This window comes from Camelus ferus, chromosome 9 (assembly GCF_009834535.1).
Source record: "Camelus ferus isolate YT-003-E chromosome 9, BCGSAC_Cfer_1.0, whole genome shotgun sequence".
NCBI classification, from domain to species: Eukaryota; Metazoa; Chordata; class Mammalia; order Artiodactyla; family Camelidae; genus Camelus; species Camelus ferus.
Window position 1 is genome coordinate 43,576,132 of NC_045704.1, and position 19,602 is coordinate 43,595,733.

General features: G+C 56.5%; 2 protein-coding genes across 5 annotated transcripts; both read right to left on the reverse strand.

Moving 5' to 3' along the window:
- Nucleotides 1-897: 897 nt before the first annotated feature.
- CDH16 (cadherin 16) lies at nt 898-10,648 on the reverse strand. 4 transcript variants are annotated; one of them, XM_032486480.1, is made up of 19 exons: nt 10,495-10,648; nt 10,334-10,413; nt 9,455-9,512; nt 9,082-9,224; nt 8,505-8,660; nt 8,296-8,434; nt 7,786-7,944; nt 6,836-7,032; nt 6,078-6,200; nt 5,733-5,883; nt 5,263-5,490; nt 5,104-5,180; nt 4,841-5,029; nt 4,493-4,734; nt 3,774-3,907; nt 2,732-2,974; nt 2,480-2,587; nt 2,084-2,200; nt 898-1,264 (listed from the first exon to the last, which is right to left on the reverse strand). In XM_032486480.1, exons 2-19 carry the CDS (start codon nt 10,376-10,378, stop codon nt 1,167-1,169), a joined length of 2,607 nt encoding a protein of 868 aa, XP_032342371.1. In that variant the 5' UTR covers nt 10,379-10,413; nt 10,495-10,648; the 3' UTR covers nt 898-1,166. The 4 variants fall into 4 exon arrangements, with proteins under 4 accessions (XP_032342371.1, XP_032342372.1, XP_032342373.1 ...); XM_032486481.1 differs by having other exon boundaries at nt 2,084-2,207; XM_014555824.2 differs by having other exon boundaries at nt 899-1,264; nt 9,082-9,165; nt 10,495-10,630.
- A 2,563-nt stretch (nt 10,649-13,211) lies between these two features.
- Nucleotides 13,212-16,538, reverse strand: RRAD (RRAD, Ras related glycolysis inhibitor and calcium channel regulator). The gene is made up of 5 exons (XM_032486483.1): nt 16,378-16,538; nt 15,792-16,176; nt 15,042-15,115; nt 14,703-14,907; nt 13,212-13,869 (listed from the first exon to the last, which is right to left on the reverse strand). The coding sequence occupies exons 2-5, from the start codon at nt 16,159-16,161 to the stop codon at nt 13,592-13,594; spliced, it is 927 nt and encodes a 308-aa protein (XP_032342374.1). The 5' UTR covers nt 16,162-16,176; nt 16,378-16,538; the 3' UTR covers nt 13,212-13,591.
- Between the last annotated feature and the right edge of the window lie 3,064 nt (nt 16,539-19,602).

Genomic DNA, 19,602 nt, shown 5'->3' on the forward strand with positions numbered 1-19,602 from the left:
CATAGAATCTGCCAAGACGGAAGAGATTATCTCCTAAAAATAGGGCCTGGGCCCTAATGAGGTTGTTTTCCTCCCTTCCCCGTGATTTACCATCACCAGCTAAGGGTGCCTGGGACAGCAAGTCCCACCCTGGCTCCCATTGGGATGAAGGCCTGAGGGATCAGCATGTGTCTGTGGCCAGTCCAGGGTCAGGGATTAGAGGTCAGTCCAGAGGTGTGTCAAGGCTCAGCACCAGGGCTGTGGCTTAATCTTGGGCCAGGGGAAGGGGTTCACCTGGGGCAAGGGCAGGGTGAGCCATGAAGGTTCCTGTCCCACTCCAGTGGTGTCCATCTGAGTAATGTCTCCTTCTCTGATTTTTTGCGGACTCTCCACATGCTCACCAACCAGTATGTAAAACCCAAGTGTGCCTTGGAGCCAGCACTGGCACAGAAGGACCCATCCCCAGCCTCACCTCTCCTGTTCCAATCCCATGAGTACCTCATAATTCCTACCCAGACCCCTCTGTCCTCCCCTGTGTGTAGGTGACTTGTGCATAGGGACACAAGTGTGGTCACACATGAGCGCAGGACGTGGACTCACAAGCTGCCCTCCCATAACAAAGATGATACCCAGGCAAACACAGAAATGACACTCTCAAGGACACTCTCCTCAACCATCACCTGGACAGAGTTAACCCATCCAAAGTCTATAGCCAGTGGTTTCCGAATGCCCGTGGAAATGATCCACCTTGCTCTAGCCTCAAGATCTCACCAAGAGCCCATATGATACCCCCATGTCTTTCTCCACAGGTGATACCAGGCTTGTCCCTCAAGCTCCCAGACCCTTTTGTGCAGCAGAAGATGGGGTAGGGATGAAAGGAGGGTGGACATGGATATGCACACACACGGACACTCGGACGTGGGTGCACAGTCTCTTAGGGCCCTTGCCCAGTTCTCTGAGGCTTTATTATTGGACAAACGTGAGCCATTTGAAGTGCTCCCACAGGCAGCCCATTAAGTCAGTGTGCAGGCTCTGCAGACATGTCTGGTGATGTTGCCTCCACTCCAAGGCAAGTGAAGGGGCTTCTGCTCTGTCCCGGCCCCCATGGACCTGGAGTGCTGGACCTTTTCCCAGTGTGTTCAGATGGCGCCAGAGGCTGAGCTCCCGGCAGGGGATGTCTGGACCATTCAAACTGCCACCTTCAGGGGTACACTATCCACTGGCTGATCTAGCTCCTTCTTCCTCGCGAGGGTCAAGTGGGTGAAGATGAGGATGAGGAAGATGCCTGAGAGGCCCAAGAAGGATGGATCAGCCCTCAGAAGGGGCCATAGGACTTGTCCATCACCAGGGACTCCCTGCTGTTGGTATTGGTTTAATGAGGAAGCAAAGTTTCCTAAAGAGCATCTCCGAGGCTGGACTGGGTATCACTCTGTGGTCCTGGTGCCTGAAGGTTCCTGACTGCTTGGCCTGCCTGGCTATCCCCAGACCCCTGCCCCTTTGAGGCTGCAGCAAAACACCCCAGTCTCTAAGTTCCCCTTCTCTGAGGAACAGTTTGGTGGGTGTCATCTGGGAGCCACTGAGTTATTCCCATTGACCTCTGAGAGAAAGACATATTGTAGCATTGCACTAGAACCAGCAAAGAAAACCAGCCAGGAAATAATTTAGGGGGCTAAAGAAACAAAGGGGATGGAGAGGGAGGCTTGGGTTGAAGGAATTCAGCTGGAAAGACCTGGGTTCTACCACAGCTTAGCTGTTTAACCTTGGACAAGTCACTTAACTTCTTTGAGCATCAGTGGCCTCATCTGGAAAGTGGAGAGATGCCAGGATCTACTTACAGGATTGTGGGGAGGATTCAGTGCAATAATACTATGCTTGGCATAGGGCCTGATACATGGTCAATATAACAGTAATTGCCGTTATCAATGTGGATGCTGTGACTATGGTAACAGGAGGCAAGAGCATAATGACTAGGAGAGTTGGTGGCGGGGGAAGGGATTCCTTCTCCAGCCCTGAGAGGCACCATGGGGTCAGGGCACTGTTTCTCCCGAGGCTGTGGCTCCAACCACCCTTGCCCTCCCCCAAGCAGGAGCCCAGCCTCCATTACCTATTGCTATCAGGGTGCCCACGAGGATGCCCACCGCCGACATTTTCGTGGGCATGCCCTTCATGCGGCCCACCTTGCGCATACATTGCCCCTCCACGTTGCAGCGACACACGATCACTCGGGACAGGGAGAGTAGGAAGATAAGGGCATTGGGGGAGGGCTTTCCTGCTCCTCCAAGCCCCCAGCACTAGTATGTGTGTTTTTGTGCATATGTATGTATTTATGTGTATCAGGGGGATGCAACATGGGTCTGTGTGCCCAGCCACACAGTTGTGTACAGGCATATGCTGTCGATATGAGCCTGCAGGTGTGTATACCCAGCCCCTCCGCCTGTATCCCAGTGGTTCCCTCAGGACCTGCATGCCCCTGACCTTGGCAGCACCCCAGCCGCCTCACCTCGGACCTGGATCTGCCACATCTGGGCATTGTGGCTGACAACCACGGGGACTACGTGTTCGCGTGGCTCCACCCAATGAAGGCCCAGGGTGAGGTAGGCATGGGACCCTGTTGGAACCATAAGCAGTGATCAGAGTCACTCACCTGCTCCTCCAGGCCCAGCCCCAACCCCATGATGGAAGGGCATCTCACTTCCAAGTGTCACCCACCCCCTACCTTGGCCACAGCCTCCCTCCTTCCCTCACCACATACCATTGAGAGCCTGAAGGTGCCAATCCCGCTGCACCGTGGGGTTGGGACCAAGAGCAAAGCTGTAGGGACCGTGCACACTGGCCAGGCCAGGGTCCTCTCTGGATCCACTAACAACCACACCATGGTCCTGGCGGGGTGTGCAGAGGTGTCGGGTGGGCACAGGGGCCAGAGTCAGGGCCGGGGCATAAGGGGCCTTCAGGAAGTGGATCGTGAGGGTCGCAGAGGTTCTCAGCATTGGTTCATCTGCAGAGAAGGCAGTTCTGAACTGGCTGGGGCCCTTGATGGGGGTCAAGTGAATTCAGAGTCCCTGAGCTGGTCCCTTTCCCCAGAGCCCATCAGTCTCACCCTGCTGAGTTCCTTGTCACACCCTCTCCCGCCCCACCCCCTCTGCTCCATCCCGCTCCTCAACCCACAATGCATTGCACCCCCTTCACTATCCAAACAGCTGCCAGGTCTTTTTTTGTGTGACTTTCTACATGCCAAACTTGCCCTCACCCCCACCCCCCATCAGCCCCTGGTGCCAGGGCCCAACAAGATGGAAATGCCCTGACTGTAGATAAACTGGGTCTGCTGGGTCCTGCATCACAGGACAGCCCAGCCCAGAGCTGAAACCCACCTCCTTGATGTACACACCCCTGGGCCAGCTCTTCATCCCGTCAAAGTGATGTTCAGAGTCCTCACCTGGGACCTATCGGTGTCCTATCCAGGCTCACTTCTTGGCCCTCTGTTCCCCTGCCCAGCCCCACACCTTCTGCTCCCAGCCTGTGTCTGAAGCCAATTCCCTGACAGTCCCTCCAGGGCTGAGGGGCAGAGCTGGGAGATTGCTGGTGCCTAGTAAGGAAGGTGGTCTGAGAGGGGAGGCAGAGGCCAGGCATTCTCAGAGAGGGACACTGGACCCAGCCCCTGGTCTACCCCTCCTGCCTGGGGCAGACTGGAGGCCAACAAGAGCCCTGGAGAGGAAGCTTGGTCCTGCCCATCTGTCTGCCTGTCTGTTTGAGGTTTGCTCTCCCTCTGTGAGGCCACCACCACCACCGAGCCATACCTGCATCCTGGGCCTCCAGGAGTATTGTGTACATGTCCCCAGGCCGGGCACCCTGTAGGAGCCGGGCTGTGTGCACCTCCCCGGAGAACTCCTCGATGCAGAACCAGCCCTCTGAGTCATTGACCAGGGAGAACCTGAGGCCCAGAAAAGATGGGGGCGGGGGTCAGGGAGGCACTGGGACCATATACAGAGTCCTGCCCAGAGAACTCCAGGGCTGTGTAACCTGCCCAAGTTCCACATTCTCCCTGGGACTTGGGGGCAGCAGCAGTGCCCATGATCACTCCCCAGCTTCAGGGGCTTGCTGGGAGGCAGGGCTTGAAACACAAATACTGTGGGTGAGGGAAGGACTATCAGAGCCCGGGGGCATGACTCATCTCCACTACTCCCAGGTCAGTCCACAAAGGGGCCAGGATAGAGCCAGAGCCTGGGAGCAGCCTTCTCTGTGCTGCAGTCTGGGTGGGCAATCGGAAGACGGCCTGGTCCAGGACAGCATGGGGAGGCATTATCTGAGCTCTCACAGGGTCCAAACACCCGTCTCTATGCCCTGTCCAGTTCATCCAGCCCTGATCCACCTCCCCTCCTCAGAGGAGTCACAACCTTCACATTAACCATGGTTTGAGGAATATTCCAGGCCACAGATAATGTCAGTCCCCTCTGAGGCCCTGGGGTCATCCCTAGGGAGCAGGGGAGGTCCAGCCCAGTAAGGGCCTCTGGCTTACCTGAGGGGACGGCTCGTGGGGTCTGAGGGCCGGATGGTCAACAGGAAGGAGCCAGCTGGTGCACTGACTGGGACACTGACCTCGTAGCTGTCCTGGTCCAACTTGGGGGGTGGCACCACCCTTTCCACCAGTACAGTCACGGTGGCTGTGGCTCCCGGTCCTGGGCCTGGCCCCACCAGCTCTGCCACACTCCGCACCACCACTACCAACTTGTGACTTGGGGCTGCCTCGTAGCTGAGGTTCTGGAACCAGTGGGGCGTGGGTCACTGTGCGGGCAGGGGCATGGCACACTTGTGTGTGTATGTGTGTGTGTGTGTGTATGCCCCTTCCCCACCCCTAGCCCCTTACCTTGAGGAGTCGCAGCTGAACATACCCAGAGTCTGGCTCCCAATCCAGGCCAAAGTTCCCCCCCGCATCCCCAGCCTCAATGGCAAAGTCCATGAGGCGGAAGGCAGGCTCAAGGTCAGCATCAGTGGCCATGAGTGTAGCCACCAGAGTCCCGGGCTCTGCGTCCTCAGGGAGGCTTACAGGCTCAATCTGGAGAGATGGAGAGGGGCTATGAGCCCCCTGATTAGCACCTTCCCAAGGTGTCCTCCCCTGCTCCCACTTACCTGGGAAGTGGTGAACTCAGGGGCGTGGTCATTGATGTCCGTGACCATGACAGCAATCTCACAGGTGCTGCTGAGGCCTGAGGCAGGGGAGGGTATATTGGGAAGGCCAAGATAGGAATAGAAGGGACAGGAAACCTGGGTCACCATCAGGGCACTTACCATCCTCTGCTCCTCCTCGGTCAATGGCCAGCACCTGAATCAAGACGTTCTGTCCAGCTTGGAGTGGGGCAGGCCCCAGTGTCACACTGCCCGAGGTGGAGTTCAGCTCAAAGGCTCTCCCCTCTGCCCCCTCCTCAGACTCAGGGCTCAGCAGCAGATACACAACGTGGGAATTGAGGGAACCAGGGGCATCCAAGTCCTCCATCAAAAGCCTAGCCACCTCGGTGCCTGTAAAGACAGCACCCACCTGGGTGGGACCACAGCCAGGCCTGAAGGCCTTACCTCATGCACTCTTCTTTTGTGCTGGAATAAACCTGAGCTTTTGTGTGTGAGTGTGTGTGTGTGTGTGTGTGTTGGGTGAAACATTATTATAGGGGTCTGAGGACAGCCCCATTCCAGAGAAGAGCAAGATGGAATGGTTCATAGAGACTTCACCCCTCCCCTACCCCCTGACAAGGCCCATAGCCCACCTGGGGGGCTGAGCTCAGGGATGCTGATTGGGGGGCCACGTGGGGGACAGACAGGTGCGTTGTCATTCTCATCCATGACCACCACATGCAGTTCCAGAGGTTCTGTGTAGTTCTCTCCACGGGAATTCTGAGCCCACACCTGGAGCAGGTACTGGAATGGGCAGTGGGGGGCTTCAGATGAAGACCAAGGGCAGCTCCAGCCTGGCCTGGGTCTGGGTTCCCTTCTAGTGGCCAGTTCCAGCTCTTCTGCCTCAGTGCCTGTGGGTAATGTGACACCCCCAGAAGCCAAATGGACAGTGACCAAGCACCCCTCAGCCTGCCCTCCTGGCTTCCCCCTCACCTCACCTCAGCCTGGGCTTCTCGGTCCAGCTCCCCGGTCACGTAGAGTTCCCCCTCCGCATGAACATCAAAGGGTCCAGGGGGCTGGCTCTCCAGGTGATAATGCACATCCCCTCCACTCCAGTGTACCTGGTGGGGGGGGACACAGAATGAGGACCCCCCAGGACAATGGGCAGGAATGGCCCATGTCAGCCCTTAGGTTTCAACTGTTCCCAGGTAGGGAGCCTGGGCCCCAGCTGCAATGTGACCCCAGGCAAGTTGCTGTCCTCTCTAGAGTCCGGGTAGGGTCCTTTTGATTGGGGTACTTGTGGCAACTCCATGGTGGCCTTGCCCTGGTCAAAGCCTAGAACTTGCCCATAGTGTCTGAACGACCAGGTTGTTTTATTCTCTGCCTTCTCAGGCTGGGCCTGACCCCAAGGCATTCCTCGAGGAGGCCTGAGACATTCCTGGCCAGGGTGACAATCCCCATGGCAGCAGGGAGGTGGCAGCTGTTCTGCTGAGGAAGCCCGGGGCCAGCTCAGGATCTCAGAGTGCAGAGCCACGCCTGCCAAAGGATAGCAGGTGAGGGGCTATGGGCCTGGTCCCAGGGCCTTAAATGCCCATCCATCATGAGAACTGATGGAGACAGTGGAAGGGAGGAGCGTAGGTAGGAGAGGAGCAGGGCTCAAGTTGGGCCCCCAACCCACCCTGCAAATCTCCATAAGACTCAGAACCAGCTGCACCATCCATGGGGTGACTTCAGCCACTGACAGCCACTTACTCACCTGAGCAATGTGGTGTGGGTATGGAACTTGGAGATTCTCTGCCAGGTGGACAGGATCTAGGGGCACCCAGGTGTTCTCTACTATGGAGACATCTATGGTGGCAGTAGACTGGTGGCCCGAAGCCTGGTCACCCATGTCCTTGACCTGTATCAACAGCTGATAGGGCCTCTCCAGAGCCTGGTCTAGGCTGGTGCTCCCTAGAAGGGGCAGGGTGGTCAGCTGAGCAGGGGGCCAGGGCAACCTTCTCAACAAGGTACAAAGCCAAGCATACAGCAGGTGTTCAGGATACTCTCTTGGCCAAGGGATGAGAGGAAATTTTAGCACCATTGTGAGCATCCAACCAGGACTTGAGAGTTTGCAAAGCCATTTCCACATCTATCCACACAATGAATGATTGATGGACTGGTTAGGTGGATGACTAGGATAGGGGGAGGGGCAAATGGGTGGGTGAGTAGATGAGTGAATGCCCGGTTGGATAAATGGAGGGGTGACTAGGTGGATGGATGGGGGTTTGGGAGGGTAGGAGGATGGATGGATGGTTGGATAGATGGATGAATGGTGGCTGGCTGAGTGGGTATATGATTAGCTTTTCTTTCCATCTCCAAACTGTGCCTCTGGTCTGAACTCCCAGGTCCAGGTGTCTCCCGCCATCAGTCCCAAGGTGTCCAAGCAGTGTCCTGGGCTACAACCCCTCAGGTCTCTCCTATCCTTCCCCCTTAGGCCTGGGTCTGCAGAATGTAAGCACTTCATCCACACCATTTCTTAAGTCTCCATGTGTGGCCCTGCCTCCAGACATGGTTCAAGCATGGCTTTTTTGCCTTGCTATTCTCTCCACCTGGAATGCTCTTTCTTCCTTTATCTTTCAAGCTCCAACCCATCCTAAAGCTCAGATGCAGCTTTCCCCAGCTTCCTCTGACCCTCCCTCCCCATAACACCCAGCTCAGGCTCACCCTTGGGGCTGAGGGCCAGAGCACCCAGCTGAGGCTCCAGCTGGAACATGTCTGGGGAAGGCTCGGCTGGGGACTGATTCAGGATGTGGAATCGAAGATCTGAGTTGGCTGTGCCTGGCTCATCCCCATCTGAAGCCTCAAGGAAGAAGAAGGGGATACCTGGTGTGTGTGGAGAGGTTCATCATTAGGGGTGAAAGGGGTGGGAGAGTCTCCCATGCTTCTGTATCTCTCCCTGGTTTTCCTTCCACATCCATCATCACATCAGGATTCTGAAGGTGAGCCATGGCTTTTCACCCCACTTCACAGATGAGCAAACTGAGGCCACAAGTGGCTGGGACTCACCTGAGGACCCTGAGTGGAGTAGGACATGCAGGATGGGACAGAAATGGGAAGGGGCAGCTTGGACCCTGGCTGCCCTGTCCCCATGCCAATTCTCTGGCCATCTCTACTCTCTGCTCTCCCACCAGTGCCCACCTGACCTTGCTGTGAGTGGCTGCTTTTGGCACTTACCAGGCCTGGTGCCCTGGCTCAGCCGAACTTTGTAGATGGCCTGGGAGAAATGGGGCACCTGGTCATTCTCATCCTTGACACGCACAAGCACAGACTGTGGGCCCCACAGGACACGTCCATCCTCAGCCTCCAGGGTGACCTGGTAGGGAAGGGTAGTCAGTGCCCCGCTCTGCCTTGGCTGCTTTCTTCTACCCCTGGTCTGGCCATACCTGTAGCTGGTACTCTGCCTGTTCCTCTCGGTCCAGGGCTCTGGTCAGCAGCAGGAAGCCAGACTCTGGATCCACAGCAAAGGGGCCCTCAGCTGCTGTGCTTGAGTTTCCTGACAGCACAAGCTGGCCCTCAGCCTCCTCACAGGGCAGCGGCAGCTGGTGGGAGAGAACAGAGGTGAGGGAGGGGGGCCAGGTCTGGGGGATGCCCCCTCCATCCAGTGGCCCCATTTCATATGTGGGGATACTGAGGCTCAGAGAGGGCTAGCACTTGCCTGACATCACAAAGCCAGTGGGTGAGCAACAGGACTGAATTCAAAGCCAGAGCTCTTTTCCCTGTACCTGATGTGCCCTAATACTCCCTGCCCTACTTTCCGAATCTTGAAACCCTCCGCCACCCCTTCGTTCTTTAACTGAAAGCTCTACTTTCTTCTGGCATTAAAATCTTATTAGTCATTCACACTATACTGCATCCTGTCTAGAAAGCAGGATTAAAGGAAAACCAGGGCAGGAAAGGAGTGCCAGAGGTAAGGGAAGCCGGACTTTGGGGGAGGGCAGCCCAACCAACTTTCAGGCTTACCTTGGTCAAGTACAAAGGGAAATTTCCACCATAGTTTTCTGGGACTTCCACACACAGCTCTGCGGGCTGGGCCTCAGGGAAAACCTGTGAGAGGGTTCTCACCATGTCACCAAGCTGTACCTTCCTGCCATGGGTGCTGGGACCTGACAGGGAAGGGGAATTTCTGCCTCTTCCCTGGGCCTGGCCATACCTTAGCCCATCCACCCCCTGGCCTTTGACCTCCTGACCCCACAACAGGCCTATGGACAGCTCTAACTTCCATCCCCCAAGTACTGCCATCCATAGTCAGTGCAAATGGTCCAGGTGGAGTAGGGGGCAAGGATGCCAACCCCCAAGGCCAGGATCGGAAGAAGAGGGGCAGGGACCAGCTCACCTGGGGGACGAAGAGGCAGAGCAGCCACAGCCAGGCAGGGACCATGGTCAGGATGGGCCTGAGGGACGAGGCAGTAAGGGCGCAGCCCAGGTTGGTGGGCAGGAGGGGCTCTCCCTTTACCCTCCCCCTAGTAAGTTTTCTTCCATTCAGTCTCCCTCAGCCCCAGGCCACGGCTTCTCCAGGCACCATGGGGGACAATGGACCTCCTGGTCACCACAGGGCAGGCTGCCTGGCCTCCTCCTGTCCCCTCCTCTTCTCTGCTGTTCCAGCAACTCTCAGAGCTGCCCTTCCATCTCCCACTCACTTGGACACTGCCCCCACCAACTCCCATTCTTGTCCCTTGCCTGAGCCCTCTGCATACACATAGCCAGAGGGACCTCATGACAGACTGGCCTCCTCTTCCTGTCTTTTGAAGGACCTGTGGCTCCCCATTGCCTGCAGGGTAGTGTCCAGCTCCTTGGCTAGGCCCACCAAGGTCCCCAGGTCCAGCCACCCTTCTGTCTCTTGGTTCTTGCCCCCACAAGTATCTCCATGGAAGTTTCACCTCTAGACCTTTGTCTCCTTCCTATCGTAACCTCCCCTGCTCGTAGATCCCAAAGTGGTCGTTTCCCAGCAGCCATGCAAATCACAATAGTCTGAAGCTAGAAAAACCCTGATGACCCTGAGGGTCACTTCCCTCAGTCACTTTGCGCTGCAGGCAAGGCCTGAAGAGCAGGGCCTGACCAAGGTCACAGAGGACTTGACCACAGGAGAATTCCTCCTGGAACTGAGGACACCTGGTTCAGGGTCTCTAGGACCATTCTACCTCCCACTGCCATCCTTCAGACATAGAGACCACCCCCCCCCCCCCACCGCCCAGGGCATGAGCCCTTCCCTCACCTTGGTGTTTCCAGCACTCAGTGTAGAACTGTGCACACAGACCATGGACAGCCACTCCAGCCACTCCTGGGAATTCTTCCCTGGACGACAGGGTATTGTTTCTCCCCCCACTATCAACCCCAGCCTCAGTCCTGCCCACCCCTCCACTCCCAGGTCCTCACCTGCCGGTGCCTAAGGCTGCCTTCCTGGGTGCAGCTGCCAGGTGAGAGGACTGTTTCAACAGGGAGCGCTGGCCAGGCCAGACCGGGTAGAACAGGGCAGGGCGGACACTTGAGCAGGTAGGCGGGCCAGCCACGCTTGCTCAGGAGTGGAAAACACCACTGGGCCCACAGCAGCAGGCTTGGCCCTGCCCAGCCCCCCAAGTTACTCATTGACTTTGGAAGGCTAGAGGCTGCTCAGCATCCATGACCACAAGCCCCAGGAGGTGGGGAGATCATCGAACTAGCACTTGTCCCACCCCGACATGGCCCAGTGGGTACTTCTCTGCCCTCTGGGTTTGGACACTAGTTCTTTTTCTGTGACTCCAGACTTACTCCCATTTCTTCCCCATGTGCCAGCATCTGCAGCTCCACCTTGGCCCACTCTGTTCCTCCTTCCTCTGTCTGTTGAGCATCTGCTCAGGCTTCAGTACTGAGCACAAATATTTCCCTGTCCCAGGGAACCTTCCCTGGGCTCCCAGACTTATTCAGGCTTCTCCTCTAGGACTCCCTCAGCCCCCACCCCCATGCCAAGTGCACCTTTGTCAACACAGAAATAACATGAGATTGTCATTGGCTTCCTCTTCCATCAGACTGGGAGGCCCTCCAGGGCAAGACTCAGGGACCCAGGAATGATCAGGCTCTTACCTGGCCCTGGCAGCCCCAAATGTCTTGTGGAACTAAGATAAGGAACTGGAGGTTGCACTTGCAGGCTAGGTGAGCAATGCATGACATGCACCGGGTATGTGGGGCTCCAGACCATCCACCAGTGGGACCAATAGGTGGGGGAGGGCAGACATCAGGCTGTGAGATCCCCTAAGTGCTCACACTAGTTCCTGGACACCAACAGGCTGGGACAGTAGACTGTCCCGTGCCTCTGAGGAGGAGAGAGAAGACTGAGCCAGCTCAGGTGACCTTGAGGGAATTGCAGGGCTGACTAGGGGCCCTTGCCCTCAGTGAGGGCATCCAAGTGGAGCCAGGAGAAGTTTCTGGGGCCTGGGAGTCTGGGACGAAGAGGGAGGTTGGGAAGGGTCAGGGATCCTGGTCTCCAATCCCTCTGGTAGTTTCCCCTGAGTCCTTCCCACTGCATATCTGTTTAGTTTCTCTCAGGCTGGAGGCTGGGCCAGGACCCCTTGGCTGACCCCAGCCTTGTCTGTCACAAGCTGAGTGCCAGCCTCAGGGTCCCTCAGGCACCTCAGCCTGGAGCAGGGCAGCGTGGGGATGTTGACGGGATCTCATGTGTGTTAAGCTCCTACGATGTGCCTGGCACTGCTTGAAACACATACCTTCATTATTGCACCCATTCCATTCTGAAAGGGGCATTGTCCCCATGTCACACACTGGAGCACAGAGAGGTTCAGTAGCTTGCCCAGGATCACACAGCCAGTAAGTGGCAGAGCCAAGAAGGTCAGGATTCTTTTTCAGGCCTCGGGACCTTCACCTATTCTGAGAAAACTATGTCTGCCACAGGCCTGGAAGTACGTTGGGGATGGGAGTAGGGAGTGGCAGCAGCTTTCAGCAGTTACTATTGCCCTGTGGGGCATGTGGGTTAGTCATGGTGGGTCACACATCTGAGGATCAGCCCTCAAACCTCCTCCTGCCATTGAGTAATTGCAATCAGGGTTCTGACCTGGTTTTGAGGGCTTCCAGGGATCTGTGAAATGAATAAATTGAACTAATAAAGGAATGTATGGATGCTGGCCTGGAACCTTCTCAGAAACTGTCCCTAGCCTTGCCCCAGGCTGTCTCCAGGCTTCTGATGTGGACAGACTATACACCAGTCCCGACTCAGCCCCTTCTGCCCATGCAGCCTCGGGCAAGTGCTTCAGTCCCCCATCTGCCATTGCTGGCTGGAGATGTTTGTTCCTGAAATGATGTAGGTAAACTACTAGCAGGCACCTGTGCCCAGAAGGCTCCCTTCCAGGGTGTGGGTGGTGGGGAGATGCACACCTCAAGCTGCTAAGTGCGTATGCAGACATTCACATGCAAATGCAAGGCCTGTCATTCCAGGCAGGGGGGGATTCAGGGTTCTGTTCCCACCAAGACCAGATTAGCCAATGCCAAGCATGGGATTCTCTGGCCTGGCCTGGAGACAACAGTGAGCCCTCCCTGTCCTTCTCCTCCCACTTGCCCTGCCCAGTAGCCCAGCCTTAGGTGGGGAGCCATCCGAAGTCAAGTCCACCTGCATGTACCTTCCTCATCCTAACCTTAGCAAACCAGCTACCTCCTTCCCCAACCAGAGAGTCTCAGAAGTCTTCCATAGCCAGATTCTAGCCCTACAGGAGGGAACAGGGTAGAGACACCCACCTGAGTCAGACCCAGGATTCTTGTTTGGCCATGAGAACTGGGGAAGGGCGTGGTCCCTCGGGCAGCCTCAATTTCCCTGAAATACAGTGGGGTGACTGAATCCTCAATCAGCTGGGCGATGCCAGTCCCCAGTGCAAAAGAATCTGGCTAACAGGCTGGGAGGAATTCGTGTCTCCTCCTGCTGTTTGGACCCCTAACCAGGCTCCAACCCACACCTGCCCCTTTGACCCAGCTGACTATACCTGGGCCCAAACATTAGGACAGTCAAGGCCACACACTAAGGTAGGGCAGTGAGGCCCCATTCCTCAGCTTCAGGAACCCTCCCTGCTCCTGCAGTCCGCGGACGGCAGAAATAATAGAGTTGACAGCCTCTACCTACCAGGAAATAGTCTTTATTAAAAAAAAATTTGCATGTAAACAAATAGCCACTGCACTGAACAGCCTCCCTCCAGGGCATGCACACCACAGGTGTAGAGAAAGGCAGAGTTCTCTACCCACCTCACAGGCCTGCCACTTGGGCTGGGCTCGGGCTGCTGCTTGGGACACACACGGACCTGCACAGGCATCTCTCTGTGGGCCCAGCCCTCGATGGCCACTGAAAGCAGCCTCGCTGGGCAGCACTGTCTGTCTGTCCATGACCATGAGGTGGGGGACGTCCAGAGTCTGAGCCAGCCCGGAGGCACCTTGGGCAGTTGGCTGGGCCAGCCCACCAATCTGCCCATCTGTCTGCACAACACAGTGAGTGCCCATGGGCCTAGAGCACGGAGAGGTCATGGCAGGACTTGGACTTGGCGCGCAAGGCCATTTTGCGGCTGTTTCTCGCGACGATGCGGCCCAGGAAGCGCTTCGCCTTTTTGCCGAGGCTCTCTCGCCGCCGGGTACCGGCTTGCCGACGTGCGTTGGCCTCTTTGCTGTCCCTGCGCAGGCGGATCTGGCGAACGACACCTTCGAACAGCGCCTGGACATTGTGGTGCAGTGCAGCCGACGTCTCAATGAACTTGCAGTCGAAGACCACGGCGCAGGCCCGGCCCTCTGGTATGCGTGGGGACAGGCATATGTCAGTAAACAAATGGTGGGTGGGTGAGAGCCCCACTCAAACCCCGGCCACCCCAGGGCAGCTTCCACATTTGTGGAGGGGAAGCCCTGGGTCCTCCCCAGAAACAAAAGGACCCAGGCTCTTGTATGGAGGATGCATTGGGTTACCCAAATGGCAGAGTGTGCCCACGTTTAAGGAGCTCACAAAGGCCCACAAAAGAAAAGTCAGTTACTGAAATAATTTGAAGTCTGATATTTAAATGGAAGTGCTACAGTAGACAACACAGGAAAATGAGAACTTTGTTAGGTAGCTTAGTGTTTTATGGCTTGATGTTACAGCATGATGAATGACAGATGGAATGGAGGGTGACATCACCAAATTACTGCCAGGTTCCTCTGAGGGGCTCAGGTCTGAGGGTCATAGAGGTGGATGCTGAGCACAGGATGGGTGGGTCCTTCCCAGGGGCAAGACTATACCAAGACTGGCCTGGGCCTGAAATCCAGGCTCTGCCTCCTGGCCTGGTTCCCTGAACTCTCCTCATCCCTCATCTGCCAAGCCACAGCCAAAGGGGACGGGAGAGGAGGGCCCTGAGATGGCCCAGCTCAGAGCCCAGCCACCTCCACCTCCCCTAGCACATTTGGTCCTTTCCCCAGAACTCAGGCCTTTGGGACTCCTGTGGGAGAGCAGCAGCTCTCCCCCTCTGTCCTCAAGTTTTATTCCTGAACATTTTTAGCCACCAATGATCCCCAGGGACTCAAGCTGAGTCAAGACTGAGTGGACCACGGCCCAGCCAGGATCTCCCTCCCTTCCTGACCCACTCCCTGCTCACCATCCAAGGAGACCTCACGAGAACGCACAAGGTCGCTCTTGTTGCCCACTAGGATGATGGGCACGTCATCTGTCTGCCGCACCCGCCGCAGCTGGACCCGAAGCTCTGAGGCCTTCTCGAAGCTGCCCTTGTCTGTCACCGAGTACACGATGACATATGCATCACCCATGGCCATGCAGTGGCTGGGGAGCCAGCGGCCCCCATCCTAGGGAACATAGAAACATATTCACCCAACAGTCCTCATGCCCCAGCTCCCCAGCTACAAGGCCTGCACTCCCTGCAGGCCCCTACCCCCAGATCCCCCTCCCACCCTGCCCTGGGTCTCAGCCTGCATCTTACCTGCTCCCAAATGTCATAGACCATGAGTGATGCTTCTTCTCCGTCGACCATGATGGAGCGATCATATGTGTGCCCTAGGCAGGAGACCAGTAGTCAGGAGACCAGTAGTCAGGTTGCCTGCTGGCTGCCAAAAGCCCCCCTCCCTTATGAACCTGTTTTCTGTTCTGGTCACACCCTCCAACCCCTCCCCAAAGCCCCCCTAACCTTCTCCTCCACTGATGGCTGCTGTGTGGCAACAGAAGTGACAGGGCTGAGAAGTAAGGGGTGGAGAGCATGGTGTGCCTTACCCCCACCTAGACACCCATTCCCCAGGTTAGCAATGTCTTAGGTGGCCACTCTCATGCTTCCTGCCCTCCTGATGTTTGGGACCCACGTGGTTCTGACCACAGTGGCCTGAGTTAGAACAAACATCCCCTGGGGGCCTTGGTTACCTAGGACTCCTCTCCTAGAAACTGCCTCTGGCTGTGTTCTTGCTAGTCCTAACAGGGAGTCATAGCCTGTGCCCATCCTACAGAATAATCATACGTATGCCCTGGACCTTCTACCCTAGGCATTTCTTTCTCTACCAAGGACTGGGGGTACCTTCTCCCTTAGTTTCTTCATCTGTGAAATGGGCGGGTAGAGGCGTGATTCTCAGAGTGTCATCAAAATCCCTTTGATATTTACTGCTTTTAGTCCTGCTCCCCAGTCCTGTAGCCTCCAGGCCTAACCCTGGGATTTTCCCTCCCTTGAATAGTCCCAGCCCCTCACCTGCGGCCTCTGCTTCAGGGCCATCCTCTACACCACCGAAAATGCGCGCCAGAGCGCTTTTGCCGACGCCAGGCGCGCCCAGCAGCAACACCTTGTAAACGCTCTCGTCTGAGTCGCTGCCTCCGGAGCTGAGAGAGTCGGAGGAGCCCTCGGGCCAGTCCACCCTCGGACCCTGGGCCCCTGTTCCGGCCTCCGCCGTTGTTAGAGCTCCCGGAGTCAGCGCTGCCTGCAGATCGCGCTCGTCCACCGGCATGCTTCGGCGGTGCAGAGGGGGCGCGGGGCCCCAGGGTGTGCTGCCCCGACGGCGTTCGCGCTCGCGGCCCCCGCCACGGCTCCCTCCCGCTCCGCTTCCGCCGCCGTTCAGAGTCATAGCGTCCGCCGCCGTCTGGGGAACAGAATCGGATGGCCGCGTAAACCGCAGTGGAGACGGACTGGGAGGCTAGATCCGGCTCAGGCAAGATGCTCGGGGCCGAGGACCTGCCACAGAAGGTCCTTGCGCCCTGACTTGTGACCCATCCTCCTGACTGATGTATCCGCAATCCAGATGGTGCGACCACCCACACCCAGCTCCGCCGAGTACACTCACCTACTCACACACGGACACGGTCGAAACAAGTCCAGGCTCGGCTACAATCCACTCACAGACCCAGGCGCGGACACTCGAAGCTGCCGCAGCCGCCGCCGTCTCACTCCGCACTGGGTCCGGGCTCCAGAGCCTCCTATTTAAGCCTTTGCCCGCCCCCGCCCCCCCACCCCCGCACTCGCCCCCGTCCACGCGGCGCGGGGGCTGACGTGTCCATCCCCCTCCCCCCGGGGGAATCCCCCACCCTCCTCCTAGGCCCTCACATCCACCGATAGCCCACCCCACCCGCCAGGGCAGGGCAGGGAGAAACTCTGCAGACAAAGCCCGGTCTGAGAGAGAGAGAGAGAGAGAGAGAGAGTGTGTGTGTGTGTGTGTGTGTGTGTAGGAGGGAGAAGGAAGGGGAGTATGTGAATTGACCGGGGAAGTGGAGGAGGCATTAGGTCTGGCCGTTTAAAAGCGAATTCTTTGCCTTTCCCCTAGTCCGGGCCTGTTGCCCAATGAAGCAGACCAGTTACTGGTATGACAGACTTCCCTCTTCTCTGCCCATTCCCCACTGGCCCATATCTGAACTAGAATTTAGGGGTCCTAAATCCAGGCTTCTAGCCGGTCTCACTCTCCTCCCTGACCTTGGGAATTGAAGATTCTGCCTGGCAAGCTTGCCCTTCTAGGTAAGGGTTAGTGTCACCTGAGCCCTGGGTTGGGGGGGGGGTGCCTTGGAAAGCTGTTTGGGGGAGGGGGCAAGGAAGGGAGGCCCTCTGGCAGTGTGTTTCAGGTAGAGGTGTGAGCCTGAATCTTGGGGCAGGAATACAGGCCCAGAGAGGGAAAAGGATTAACTCAGCACCACCTCCCCCTCAGCACCCTCAAGGCAGCTGCCAGCAACTCTGCTAAAAATACCTGGCCCTGGTCATTCCACTCCTGGGCTGGAAGTTACCCAAAGTTGGGGAAATCCTGGCAGACAGGTGTCAGATGCCCATAGGAGCAGATAGGGGTGGGACTATACCAGGGTCAGGGCTGGCTCCAGCCACTCTACGAGTCTTCAGTGTTTCCTTCTTTCCCTTTAGTCTCATACTAGACTTGCTGTTCAAGGCACACGCAGGGCCTGGATGTTCAGACTCCCATCCAAGAGGGGCATAGTTACAGAGAATGGTTGGAGTCAGGGGTGGAGGTGGGGTTAGCCGCCACTGCCCAGAGATTAGCCCTTCCTCAGACCTAGGGTGGGTGCTGGGGCACAGATGGGAGGAGATGTAATGAGGAGGCTTGGTTTCTAGTCCTGACTGCCTCTAGGCTCCTGGGTCTTCCTTCCAGCCTCAGGATGCCCAGCTCTAAATTGGGCCTGACTTATTCCTCACTTGCTCACATTTGGGGTGCGTGAGGATTGGGGGCAGGCAGGCTGTGAGGTACTTTGTGATGGGGATCTGGTATCAGACTTACATTTGATTGTGATGAGTGTGGTGGGGTTGGGGGGCACCCATTCAGGGCTCAGGTGACATCATGGATGGGTGGATCCTAGTGGGTTGCTGTAGGTTATCATGGAGATCTGGGTCAGGGCTCTCTGGCTGCTGCATCAGTTTCCTTGGCAACATCTGAGAGAGACTTGGAATGAGGTGGTCCTGGCTAGATGAATGTTAGAGGGTTCATGCAGGCCCCTTTGGTTCTTGAGGTCCTCAAAGTAGGCAAGGCTGAACTAAGGGATGGTGTATACATTTGTGTTCTATACATGGCCTGGGGGATCTTGGAGGCCTGGGCAACCCCTTGCAGGCTCTAGCTTCCTGGACAACGTCCAGTAGGAAGAGAGAGTCATGGGTTGAGCCTCCCATCAAAGAACAAAAGTCTCAAGCGCTTGCAAACCACTTCCCATCAGGAATCCTGGATGGGCTGCCTTTGACCCCTCCTAACTGCCTTACACATGACCTTGCCACTGACAAGAGCCCTTGGATGTCCAGCACAGGGTGGGTGTGGGGCTAGCTGGACCCTTCTAAGCAGGGAGCCATGCAAGGAATTAGGGCTGGGTTTCCCCTCTGATAATCTAAGCTCTTGACCTCAGCAGTGCTTCCTCATTGCCAAGGGAACTGCATCCACATGGGGCCACTCAGGCCCCAGGTATTCCCCAACAGGCCAGACACACCACAATCATCAGTATGGCCAGTGGCCCCTGGGAACCTTACGAGGACATGACCTTAAGACACCCCCATTCCCAATTCCTGGTTCTCTCAGTTTTCTGGGCTGAGCTTAACTGTCCAGAAGGAGCAGACTGAGGCTGGAATACCCCTAGGATAGCCCAGTCTTCAAATCCCAGCTCTGCACCTTGCTAGCTGTTTCACCTCTGCCCATGTAGCTTGGCTGAGCCTCAGTTCCCTCCTGTGTAGAACAGGGATAATGTCCCCATGACGGTTGTTTTAAGACACAAATAACATGAAATGCAGAGGTAAAGTGGTTGGCACATGTCTGGCATATAGTAATATCTCAATATGAGCACTTTTATTATCATTCTTGGTTGGACTGGACCAAGAATGAATCTAAGGGCCCTTTCCTGCTTCTTCTTTCCTGCTTCTGCTCTGTTCTCTCCAGAATGGTGATCTGCCCAGGAGAGGAGCAGTTGCAGATACCTCTCTCCCTCTACCCCATACACACCTTCTGTCTGTGGGACCCCATGCCCTTCCCCCTCCCTCAGATAGCAAAATGCTACAAAGAGGACTTGGCTGGATTTCAGTAACCCAAGCTCTCCTCACACCACAGCCCCCATGCCCCAGTTCTTCTGTTCTTTTCTGTCTCCATTCATTCATTATTCCACTTACTGTGTGCCAGGCCCTTGTGCTTCAGGCATAATGATGGGCAGAAATGAACATAGTTGGGCATGTTCATACATGTCATCTGATCCCTGGGTCAATCTTATTTAGCTATGATTTGTTGTTCCCATTTTGTAGACATGGTAACCGAGGCCTGAGAAGTCACAGGCCAGAAACAGCAGAGGGAGACACACTTAGTGGACGACTTCAGGGAACTAAAACTTCACCAGCATCATTCCCCCCACCTGCTGCCCCATGTCCTCAGACAGCAGCTGGGATTCCAGAAAGTTCCCCGGGCATTAGCCCAGGATTCACAAATGGTGTCCCTGCAGGCAGCCAGGGGCCAGGCACAGATGAGTCAAGACTGACAAGGGGACCATCTGATAGGCCAGCTGTGATATGAGCAGCTTGATGTCCCTTGTCCACTGTGGCTGGCTGCCGG

Excerpts from the sequence above, each read along its gene's own strand:
- CDH16 (XM_032486480.1), bottom strand. The coding sequence starts at position 10,378 with ATGGTCTGTGTGCACAGTTCTACACTGAGTGCTGGAAACACCAAG. Across the intron at positions 4,735-4,840 it reads TTCAGCTGCGACTCCTCAAG|AACCTCAGCTACGAGGCAGC; the intron begins GTAAGGGGCTAG and ends CACTGGTTCCAG. Across the intron at positions 1,265-2,083 it reads GGGCACCCTGATAGCAATAG|GCATCTTCCTCATCCTCATC; the intron begins GTAATGGAGGCT and ends TGGGCCTCTCAG.
- RRAD (XM_032486483.1), bottom strand. The coding sequence starts at position 16,161 with ATGACTCTGAACGGCGGCGGAAGCGGAGCGGGAGGGAGCCGTGGCGGG. Across the intron at positions 15,116-15,791 it reads CCCTGAAGCAGAGGCCGCAG|GGCACACATATGATCGCTCC; the intron begins GTGAGGGGCTGG and ends TCTCCTGCCTAG. Across the intron at positions 14,908-15,041 it reads TCTATGACATTTGGGAGCAG|GATGGGGGCCGCTGGCTCCC; the intron begins GTAAGATGCAGG and ends TATGTTCCCTAG.